Here is an 11,304-nt window from a genome sequence, read left to right on the forward strand (position 1 = left end):
TCAACTTTTGTATTTATGAGAATTTAGTTTTCACTTATTGTAAACAGAAAAATGTTTCTCATTCTTGACATCAGTTATGACAAAGTTATGCTAAAACATAAACATTTTTATTTGTATCCTCTCAGCTCAGCTTTGTTTGTATCCTCTCAAACTTACTTCCTACTTACCAGGAATGTCTTTAAACAGTTTGACACACTGGTGCATAGTCTTGTAAGCATCAGTGACATTGCGCTCCAGTTGTTCAGGGTTAATGGCTGACAGCGGGTCGTTGAGCCAGCTTTCATGCCAACGCAGCCAATCAGATGTCGTCTTCCACAGGTCATGAAATGGCTGAAACTCTCGGTTCAGCTTCTGTAACTCTGTGTACTAGACAACAACCATAAAATATAAACAAAAGATTTTTCAATTCAAAAATGTAATTTATCACATAGGAAAAGTATGGTCTAATTAATATTACAAAATAGGTTAACAGGTTAGAGTTAACCTACATCAGAGACTGGTTTGTCAAAGAGTCGTTCACGGTTGTTGTAAAGCTGTGCCATTTCCTGACATTCTTTTAGCTGCTTGTCCACTCTTCGCACTTCATTTGCCACCTCTTGTGCTCTCCCAAGGTTTGTGTATCCAGAAAATCCAGCCACCACCGTCTGAAAATGAACAGAGGTGACTTAATTTGAATGCCCAGAGTTACCATTTATTCAATAAATTCTCATGACAAAACATCACATCCTTGGACTTTATGGTGTGATTTAATTCAATAACTGATGAGCATATTTTGCTAAGGAAGTAAACAGGTAGTGAGTCCCAACTGATAATGCATTTAATAATGATCAGTGAGTCTGACCTTCAGGAAGCTCAAGCGTTCCAGGAAGTTGTTTTGGTCAACGACCTGGATCTTATGGAAGCGTTCTTCATCCTCAAAGTGTTGGGCTTTCACTGTTTCCATCTGGTTCAGGATCTTACAGGGCCATGACATTGCTGTCCACCTACGCAACATTTAGTTTTTAGGAGCTCAGCTACACAAAGGACTGGGTTAAAAACAATATTTCATTAAATGGCAAGGCAATGATACACTCACCTCTCATTGAAATGCTCATCAGAGAGACTGTAGAAGAATTCATCCATTAGATCACATTCAGACATTGCTTTGGATAAAAGATCCTGCAGGAGGCCATTAGCAGGAGGAGACAGAGAAAAGTCATTCAGAATACTGGAATAACCACAACAATGCAATGAGATCTAAATAAGGCAGACATGGCCACGGGGAGTACATGTGCTCTGATATGCCACTTGGCGGAGCTGTTTTCTGTCACTTCTCAGCTGACCTTACCAATTAACTAAATAAACCACATTGTACATTTTCTGGTTGTTGCTATGCAATTGCTTAGATGTTCTGGGTGGTTGCTAAGGTGTTGCTATGGAGTTATGGGTAGTTCGCTGTTAGGTGGTTGATTACTGTCCCAAGTCAATAGACCCACCTCCAAGTCACAATTTTACACTGGTCTCTAGATATGGCTTGAATCCTTTAATATAAATGTATGGGATTTTTTTTTATTGAGTTATTTTTCAATTAACTCATTTAATTGAGTTATCGTGCATAATATAATTTGGTTCAGACTTTGACTACTGGAAATCTAGTAGGATAGATGTTTTGTGTCAATGATAAAACAGTGACTGTACCTCGTGCACTTTGAGTTGCTCAGGGACTAGTTTCATCCATTCTCTCTGCTCTATGAGATCCTCAATGCAGCTGGGCTTCTCAAACAGCTTTTTGCTGATGGCTTTACACTCCTTGCATGCCTGAAACACGCACAATTTTATATAATAGTGTTTTATTCCGACTTGATTAAAAACACTTCTAATCCTAATGAACACTGACTCACATCCTGCATCTGTTGATGTAATCTCAGGGCAAGTCGGTCCAGCAATGCATCGGCGAGGGCTTTCCGTTTCTTTACCAGGTTTAGCCGAATGGCCTCCACGCTGACCGCGAAGGGTCCGATGATGATGGCAGAGGGGATGGACTGATCTAAAAGTTTCATCTCCCTCAGGTGCTCCAGAACTTCCTGCTTCACCTCCTGAGGGGTCTGGTTCTCCTGACTGTGCAACCTTGAAGACACAAAAATATAAGCAGAAGAACAATCCTTGGTGTGTAGGGTATTACAGTATACGATAAAGCATACTGTATGTATGTTCTTTACAATCAACAGTATATAGAAGGAAACTAGCAAAAAATATTAGAGATTTACTCAAGAAAAGTATTGATATCAGAGTTGTAGAGCTCAAGGTGCCGTTCATATTCACGGGCGTAGGCTTTAAGAAGTATGATGGCCTGTTTCAGGGCCACACTGATGCTCTCCCTCAAATTCTTGACTTCAGGTTCCCACAAGCCCACTGACCATAACACATCTCCAACAATGAACAAGTTCGTCATTACAAACTGAGAGAATAGGAAGAACAAAACAGAAAAAAAGCTTCAAATATATAATTTTAACAAGTATGTTTTAATAAATAATTTTGGCTTTTTTTAAAAAAAAAGAAAAAAAGAAAATGAAGTAATTTTGATAAACAGTCAGAAATTAGATAGGGAACCTTGTCTACTTGAGGAATGTTGTATGTGGACAGGATTCCTTTATCGAACAGGTTGATAACGGAGGTCTCAAAACTCTCTAGAGGAGTGCTGTAATGAACCCCAGTCTGGTCAAGCACCAAATCCACTGAGAAGAGAGGTTTCTTTTTTGGCCTGCAAAAAATCATGTTGGATTGTGGATATGTCATATACAATTACAAAACAGTGCCACTCATATTATCTCATTTAGATCAGTGTTTCCCAAACTTTTTATAGTAAGATAGTATTCATATAGTCCCCTATCCCTATCTAAGATTATATGTACTGTACCTCTTTATTTTTTACTGTTTTTTTTTTGTGTGTGTATCTAAAAAAGATTATACCAATATAACTAAATTTAAATACTGTTATGGCTTAAGTTCCCTTAACCACTGATATAGATCCATTTATACAAAATAAATTCAATATAAAACTATATCAAACATAATCATACAATCATATTTAACAAGGATAATGAGAAATCACATACTTGTATGGGCTGTTTATGAGATCAGGGCCCCATATCAGATCTTTGGGGCAGTGTAGGGCACTGTGGCAAGCATCGAGCAGTAATTTGGCAAAGCTGGCCAGGGAGTCCTGCACCAGAAACCTGAGTGAGTCCTGCTGAATGCTGCGAATCAGCGCCATCAGGCGACACAGTTTGGACATACGATACACATCCCAACGGGACATAGTCACATTGTACCAGCCACGTTTTTCATCTCGCAGACTAGACAAAATCCCATTACATAAAGCCGCCAGCCATGACTCTTGTAGAAACAAGTGGACCTGTAGGAAGACAGAAAGAGTATAATGACACATAGGCACATTTGTATGTGTATGTGTGTATAGGTGGCAGTTTGTTTACCTGTGCATGTTTCTTAGACTGTGCCGACTCAAACTCCTCCAAGCGAAGTGATTTTTTGAAGTTGAAATCGAACAGGCTCATTTCTGTCACCCTGTTGCACTCTTCTCTCACTTTGGACAGCACAGCAATCACTTCAGGCTTAGTGAGCAGATAATTAAAGACAAAATCTGCACGGTTCTTTTCAAAAGGATAGTCAGGGACTGACACACAGCCTAGGAGGAGGGGAGACAGCAAGTTGTTGGTTGGCATCAACAATAATAAATCAACATTAAATCTCGGACAGTCTGAAAGTAGTCTCTTTTTTTGATGTCCATCTCTCTACCTCTCTCGGGAACACTCTCAGGTTCTTTTTGAGGAAGTGTGATGTAGGAAAACTCTGGGTTGTCCTGTACCACCTTATCAAAGACTATCTGGTTCATAGTGCGACTGTACTCCAGATAAAGTTCTGTCTTCAGCCGCTCCTCACAATCCTGTAGACTGTATAGACAAATGTGTTTTTAGAAAAACAAACTAATACTATCTGTGACAATGCTGTGCAGCAGACATCAGTAACTGTTTATGTAATTATATGGTGTGTGTTCTGGAACTGTACATCGTACAACGTTCAGAAATAGAAATCAGATAAATAGAATGTTGTACATCTGGTGTTAACGGAAGGTGCAGATGTTTTTTATAGGAAAGTCTTAATGTTTTATTATTAATGATCATACTTGGGTACAATGGAACTCATTTGCATATTAAGCCATTTTTTACATTACTGTACACCAGTGACAGAGACCCATATTTTATGCAAAACCCATAACTAGTACAAAAAGAAAAAATCGAATAAAATAACCCACCATTCAAATGTTTGAGATTTTCTGAAAGAAGTCTCTAATGCTCACAAAGGCTGCATTTATTTAATCACACATACAGTAAAAACACTAATTTTGATATATTTTAAAATATAATTTATTTCTGTGATGACAAAGCCGAATTTTCAGCAGCCATAACTCCAGTTTTCAGTGTCACACGATCCTTCAGAAATTATTTTAATATGCTGATTTGTTGCTTAAGAAACATTTCTTACTATTATCAATTTTGAAAACAGTCATGCTGCTATATATTTTTGTAAAAATCGTGAACTGTACATTTTTTTCAGGATTCTTTGATAAATAGAAAGTTCAAAAGAACAGAATTTATTTAAAGATTTTGTTGAAACAATGTCTAAATGTAAAAAGTCTTTACTGTCACCTTTGACCAATTTAATATATCCTTGCTGAATAACAATTACTGACCCCAAACTTTTGTTAATATTTTCATTCTTCTCACCGTTTAAGATGGAGGCCTGGTGTAGAGAGTGCATATTTTCTGATGTTTTCTAAACTGGTGAGATTGAGAGTGGGGTTGCCACTCCAGACAGGCATACAGTCAATGGAAAGATGGTACAAGAGTAAGGCCTCTGTCTTCTGTCTCAAGTTCTGTGCAAACTGGACTCTCTGGGCAAAGACACGTTGGTCCTCCGCACAAAACAGCAGCCTGATCCTGGGAACCCAATACTGCCCTTCTTCCAGTGACAAAACCCCTGGGAAAGAAAGGAAGTTTGGAATAGAAACAATGGTTTAAGAAAGTTTAACTATATCACAGAGTTAAACATGAAACCAAAACTTTTTGTGGCTTTCAGTTGATGTCTTTAAGGTTTGATGCTATTTATATGATAAAAAAGTCCCTCTAGCCAGCATTTAAATGTTTATTCATTTTTACTTTCTTTTTCTTCTGGGATGAGCTGTGATATGTGATATGTCACATCACAACTTTCTTATTTCAACAGGAAATATGTCAGCATAGGAAAAAAGTGCATGTTAAACTGTTTCATGAAGTGTTAAAAATAAGCAAGCTTTATGAATGGCTTTTGCACATGCCTTTTCTCTGTCCTCCATTCAAAATGGGTTTTCCCATGGAATCTCGAACCCATCCATTACAGTCCACTTTATGCACCAAGTACTGTTTCTTCTCCTGGCTGTATTGTAGTACGCCAACCAACTGCCAAGAATACTCCAAAGCCGGGCTCTTTGGATCCACTACACGTTAAACACATGAGGAACAGACATTTAATTTTTCCCACATGTTCCCATATGGCTCCCACTGGATGGGCTGTAATATTAATTTATTTTCAGGAGGAACTACAAGACAAATGATGGGATCCATTCGACTACAATATGTCAGGTATTATCAGAGGGTTTAGACAGTACCGTACCAGGTGGGATGCTGTTTTTTGTCGGCAGCAGGGCTTTGGCAGGAACAGGTTTGCGGTCGATGGAGCCTTGCTCATAACCTAAAGCCAGCCATTCCTCTGGAGTACGGCAGTCAAACTCCTCGTTATCGAATATCTGGTGTTACATTAAAAAAAATTATAAACACAAGTAGGCAGCCAATTAAACAGAAATGGTACTAGAATTTAAACTAAATCATCTACATGGAGACTAAAATAAAGGAAAAAGCAAACATTCAAATTCACTTCAAGAATACTTCATAAAATCAATATACAAGCAACATGCATGACCTCCAGAGACAGGTAGTTTGAAACAGGCTGGTAGGGGTTTTCTGTCTCCGCACTCGTCTGGTATCTGGGCATCAGCTGGTTGGAGTCAATGCCTTGCTCAGTCAAAAGCTTACTGATATCTAACTTCTGATACTCCCTCCTACGTCTAAGAATTAAAACAGACACAAACATCCATGCATACTACATTACAATCTACAAATATGCCTTATATAAATAAAAGAAATATACAAAAAAAACATTAAATAACAAAATGTGCATGAGCCTTTTTCAAATGGATGAGCATCTACTCTAACTTTTTAGTATCAACCAAGCAAACAAATGCTTAATAATACTATAATAAATACTACTGTTCAAAAAGTTTTTGAAAAAATGCACCAAGGCTGCATTTATTTAATAAAAAAAAAAAAAATAGTAAAAACAGTAATATTGTTAAATATCATTACATTTTTAAAGAATTGTTTTAATACATTTTAAAATTTAGTTTAATCCTGATGCAAAGCTGAATTTTCAGCATCATTACTCCAGTCTTCAGTGTCACATGATCCTTCAGAAATCATTCTAATATGATGCTCAAGAAACATTTCTTATTATTATCAGTGTTGCAACAGTTGCGCTGCTTAATATTTTTGTGGAAACCATGATACAGTTTTCAGGATTCTTTGATAAATAGAACGTTAAAAAAACAGCATTTAATTGAAAAAGTAGAAATCTTTACAACATTATAAATGTCTTTACTGTCACTTTTGATCAATTTAATACATCCTTGCTGAATAAAAGTATTAATTTATTTTTAAAAAACAGTAGTGTATAATGAATAATAACAAATCTCAACAAGCAATGATTTACAGCAGAACACACTTTGGTTACCCTTTTTGAAAGTGACTATTTTTCTTAACCTTGCATCATTTTATTCATGGTTTTTAAAGAGATAGTTCACTTTGAAATTACATTTTGGTATGTTTTAGCTTACCTCAAGGGCATTCAAGATGTCTTTGTTTCCGCAGTAGTTTCAATTTTGATATTTTTAGGTCAAACTGTTCTTGTCTGTCGGTCGTATAATGCAGGTCTATGGTCACCACCTCAAAGAGCATGCACAGAGTCCAAATTAAACAATTCCCCATCGTAAGTACACATTGATGGCCTAAGACACGAAACGAGCGGTTTGTGTGAGAAAACGAACAGTATTTATATCGTTTTTACCTCTTGTACACAGCCACGTCCAAGTGATCTGAGGGTGCGCGCGCTTCCTGGTGTGTGACGTGTGTGACGTGTGTGCGCGTTCTGGCTTAGTCTGTGCAAGCGCGCCCTCAGATCACTTGGAAGTGGTTGTGTACAAGAGGTAAAAACTATATAAATACTGTTCGTTTTCTCACACAAACCGCTCGTTTCGTGTCTTAGGCCATCAATGTGTACTTACGATGGGGAATTGTTTAATTTGGACTTCTCTGTGCATGCTCTTTGAGGTGGTGACCACAGACCTGCATTATATGACTGACAGACAAGAACGGTTTGACCTAAAAATATCAAAATTGAAACTACTGCGGAAACACCTACATCTTGGATGCCCTTGAGGTAAGCTAAAACATACCAAAATTTAATTTCAAAGTGAACTATCCCTTTAAGAGGATAAAGCATGTCAAGCATCCTGTCCATGCTGGCATCTAATTTAGTTATCTTCTACCAAAAACAGACCTGTGGCTCATTTCTGGGTTCTGACCCATTAGTTGAGAACCACCGGTGATGTTTGTTTGAACTGCTCACCTCTCAATCTCGATCTTGCGGGGCACATGTCCTGGGAGGCAAGTATAAGCTATCTGAACTTTAGGAGCGTAACTTCCAGGGTGAAAGTCCGTCTCGTGCTGGAGTTGTGTTGATGGTTCTTGCCAGTTGTTCTCCAGAACACTGTGCAGGTCAGGAAGTGTTTTTAACATAGCTGCTACAGTCAAAAACAAAGAAAATACAATGAGTAAAATTAGTTTTAGCATTTGTGTTTTGACTTGATTATGGTTTGATTTCTTACTTTTGCGGGAGTTGGACTCGTATCCCGCTCGGCACAGTAAACTCTGTTGGGTCACTGGACCTTGTGTATAAGTCTGAAAAACAGCAGCATGAGTTTTGGTGATATTTATTTTTGGTGATATTTAACAAAACAAGGTAGGTATATGTTTATGTTTACATGTATGTGTATGAATGAGTATGACCCCATGATTTCTGTGATGCGGAAAAATGCAAACAGAATAGAGTTCAACAGTTACCGTCCCCTTTTTCAGCAGCGCTGGTTCCGTAAGTATTTTTCCGATTCATTTTTACCCGTAGGGTTTTAAAAAAAGACTTTGTTAAAGATTTATAAGCCATGAACCAAGCCAACCAGCTACACTGACTCCATTACATAATTTGCAATGCTTCATGGGAGTAGGTGGAGCTAAAGAGCTATTTTGGCACTTGTTGCTTTTTTTTACTCTGACTGGTGTAATTTTCTGTACAGCATAATGGGTAATGTAGTTTTTCACTATGAATACGATTATTTTTTTAAAATAAGCTGAAATAATGCGGACTGACGGCTTCAGCAGAAGCAAATACAATCGATTAAGAACCTCATAGCTTTAAAAAGAAGGTTTAAAAGAGTTTTTACTTCCAGGAACTGACTGTTGCACTCTATAGTCAGTGGAATTCAGTCATAACAATTGAATGTGTAGCTATACAACTTCGATCAACACTTGTTATACACTTTTACCAAAGCTTTTGATGATACATTTGTAATAGGCTAAATCATAAGACACAGAACACTAACTAACTAAATAAATAACTAAAACAGAAATTGGGGGGAAATGGAAATGAGGAAAAATAACAGATTTCATAGGGAACTTTTTATTCAACTCATTATACATGCTTTTTGATTATTAAAAAATAAATAATTCAAATGGAATCTAGAAAAATAAAGCAGTAAAAGAATAGAAAGAATGTTTTACCTGTTGCAGACTTTTGCCTGATGAAGTTATGTGATCAGAGTAGATGCCCCTCAGAGGGGGCAGTTTGCCCCTGTGACCCTCTCTAGACTTGTTTGGAGGGCGAGGACAAAACATGCCAGGTCCGTAAGGGTGGTTTTCACTTTTCGTCTGTTTTTTGTCCATATCTCTTATTCAAACCGTAAGAAAATAAAGAAAGTTACTTACGAAAAAATCAGAATTGTTTCAAGCATTAACGTTACAGTATGTTTAACCAAACATTGTTACAAAGTATCTAGCACTGTATTCCATAAAATATGACAATAGCGAGAGGTGTATATATTACTGTTAAGTTACATGTATGTTACATTACGGTCGAGTTAAATAACGTTATATAGTTCACTTCAAACAAAAATCCGTTGAAAGCACCGTTTTTAATTTAACGTTACCTCACTTCAAATCACAGCAGCTGACAGGTATCGCGTAAAAATATAAGTACAAAGTTATAAATATATTAAAAGTGATATAAAACTGCAAACCTTAGGTAACATAAATAAGTTTCAGTACTTGTATATTTTCCGCCGTCTCGGTGGTCATTAGCGACGCTGTAACGGTTGCTAGGCCGTTGTAGATTCCGGTGCACGAGACAGAAATGGCTGAGCGCTTTACAATCAGTTACTGTTACTGTGGAGAGCAAAACAAACATTGAGTGCTATGCAAAATGTTCTCTAGTCTGCAGTTTTAAAAAGAAAAGAAATCATATATATTTACTCATTTACTCATCAAGTTAAGCTTTAGTATAAGGTCTAATAACTGTGCAAAAAAAAATTTAATAATAATGAAAAAATTGCTTCCAAGGTCAGAGGGCAGATGCTGTTCAAATGTGCGCAGTATGACAAATTCAGAACTGCATACTAGCATGCTACTCCATTTCTGCTGTAGAAAGATTTGGCAAAAACATTTAGAATGCAGTTTTAACTCAGGAATAGTAATTTCCCTCACTGTACCGATTTATGTGTCATTTATTTTACATTGTTTAATATTTGTGTGAAAGATTTTATAGAGAAAAGATTTAATGAGATAATGTATTGATCAACTGGAAATGATAAGTGTAGATATTAGGTATTTAAAAAGTTAGCTTAATTAAAAAATTAGGAAAATGAAAAATTAACAAAGGCTTGGGGCAAATTTGCCAACACTTTTTTTTTTTTTTCTGCCCCTCGGGTAAAAATGCTTTTTTAGGTTTTAAAAGTTTTTATTTTGTAATATCTGACATTGTTCATAAGTAGCCCTCTGTATTTCCTTATTTAACACGATAATGAAATTACATATTGTGTAAGTATAAATGAAGTATGACTGCAATGGTCTCAGCCAATGACAGTCTCTTATGAGAGTTTTAGCAATTATGTTGAAACTCAGACATTTAAGGCATTTCTAGTTCTGTACTGCATCAGTTAATGGCAGTAATTATGATCTAATACACTGGAATGGGCTTCCCAGAGTGATCCCAACCCATCCGTTCTCTTTTCATCTCATCCTGTGTAATTGTACATCCCGAATGACCCACAGGGATCCTCACACTCCTGGGTCAAAAGGTCACCGAATCCTGCCCCGTTTCCCAGCGGAGATCATAAGCAACACACACCTTCATCCCCGCTGGCCCTGCATATCATCCTGAGCATGCTCACTGTAGCGTGCATGAATGACTTAATGTGCCTGAACTCATGTGTCATTCCCAGAAGGTGTGTTGCTAACCCATAGACAGGGTTGGGCAAGGTCAGAGGTCAAGTGCATGTGTGAAATTCAAAATGAGGCGCCACAGATGCCTTTTGACTTTGCAGGGGATCTAACTGCCATCATTGTAAAAAGGACTAAAAAGGACATGACAGACTGACAGATCATTAAGGAGATTAATCAGATCATTAAGTCAACAGGTCAAAAAGTTAATGGCAGCGGAGGAAAGACTTGCCAATTAACAACACAAGTGATACTTTGTCACAAGCTACCAATGCCTGCTCAATTTACTCAGCTCAAATGAGGAAGTTATAGTGTAAACCCAAATTATACTTCTGCGTCGAACTCACGCCGTAGCTACGTCGTAGGCTGTGTGTAGCAAGCGTACCCTTAAGGGTTGCCAATTTCAGTAGAGGAAAATAAGGGACACTCCCTTGAACTCTTTATATATGCCATAACAGATTTAAGTGAACTATTTATTTTCTTTGTATTTCACAATGTAAAAAAAGCATATATATCGGTGTATACGACAGCGTGTTCCAGGTCCTGCCAATATCCAGCAACTTCGCACAGCCACTGAAGAGGATTGGACCAACATTCCACAGGCCAC

General features: G+C 37.4%; 1 protein-coding gene across 1 annotated transcript in view; it reads right to left on the minus strand.

Annotated features, from left to right (window-relative positions):
• The window catches only part of dnah1 (dynein, axonemal, heavy chain 1), a gene marked incomplete at its 3' end in the record, with an annotated part of 35,532 nt that extends 25,980 nt beyond the window's left edge, over nucleotides 1-9,552 (minus strand). The window contains exons 1-19 of the mRNA XM_079856851.1: nucleotides 9,528-9,552; nucleotides 8,985-9,150; nucleotides 8,036-8,108; nucleotides 7,777-7,948; nucleotides 6,016-6,160; nucleotides 5,710-5,842; nucleotides 5,375-5,533; nucleotides 4,785-5,037; nucleotides 3,796-3,950; nucleotides 3,474-3,685; nucleotides 3,096-3,394; nucleotides 2,590-2,740; nucleotides 2,247-2,437; nucleotides 1,881-2,106; nucleotides 1,678-1,797; nucleotides 1,076-1,158; nucleotides 842-983; nucleotides 489-644; nucleotides 168-366 (exon numbers count right to left, since the gene is read on the minus strand). Coding sequence (XP_079712977.1) covers nucleotides 168-366; nucleotides 489-644; nucleotides 842-983; nucleotides 1,076-1,158; nucleotides 1,678-1,797; nucleotides 1,881-2,106; nucleotides 2,247-2,437; nucleotides 2,590-2,740; nucleotides 3,096-3,394; nucleotides 3,474-3,685; nucleotides 3,796-3,950; nucleotides 4,785-5,037; nucleotides 5,375-5,533; nucleotides 5,710-5,842; nucleotides 6,016-6,160; nucleotides 7,777-7,948; nucleotides 8,036-8,108; nucleotides 8,985-9,146 — 3,031 coding nt within the window. The 5' untranslated portion in view covers nucleotides 9,147-9,150; nucleotides 9,528-9,552. The remainder of the gene's footprint in view (nucleotides 1-167; nucleotides 367-488; nucleotides 645-841; nucleotides 984-1,075; nucleotides 1,159-1,677; nucleotides 1,798-1,880; nucleotides 2,107-2,246; nucleotides 2,438-2,589; nucleotides 2,741-3,095; nucleotides 3,395-3,473; nucleotides 3,686-3,795; nucleotides 3,951-4,784; nucleotides 5,038-5,374; nucleotides 5,534-5,709; nucleotides 5,843-6,015; nucleotides 6,161-7,776; nucleotides 7,949-8,035; nucleotides 8,109-8,984; nucleotides 9,151-9,527) is intronic.
• Nucleotides 9,553-11,304: the final 1,752 nt, after the last annotated feature.

Source organism: Squalius cephalus, assembly GCF_949319135.1.
Source record: "Squalius cephalus genome assembly, chromosome: 22".
Classification (NCBI taxonomy): domain Eukaryota; kingdom Metazoa; phylum Chordata; class Actinopteri; order Cypriniformes; family Leuciscidae; genus Squalius; species Squalius cephalus.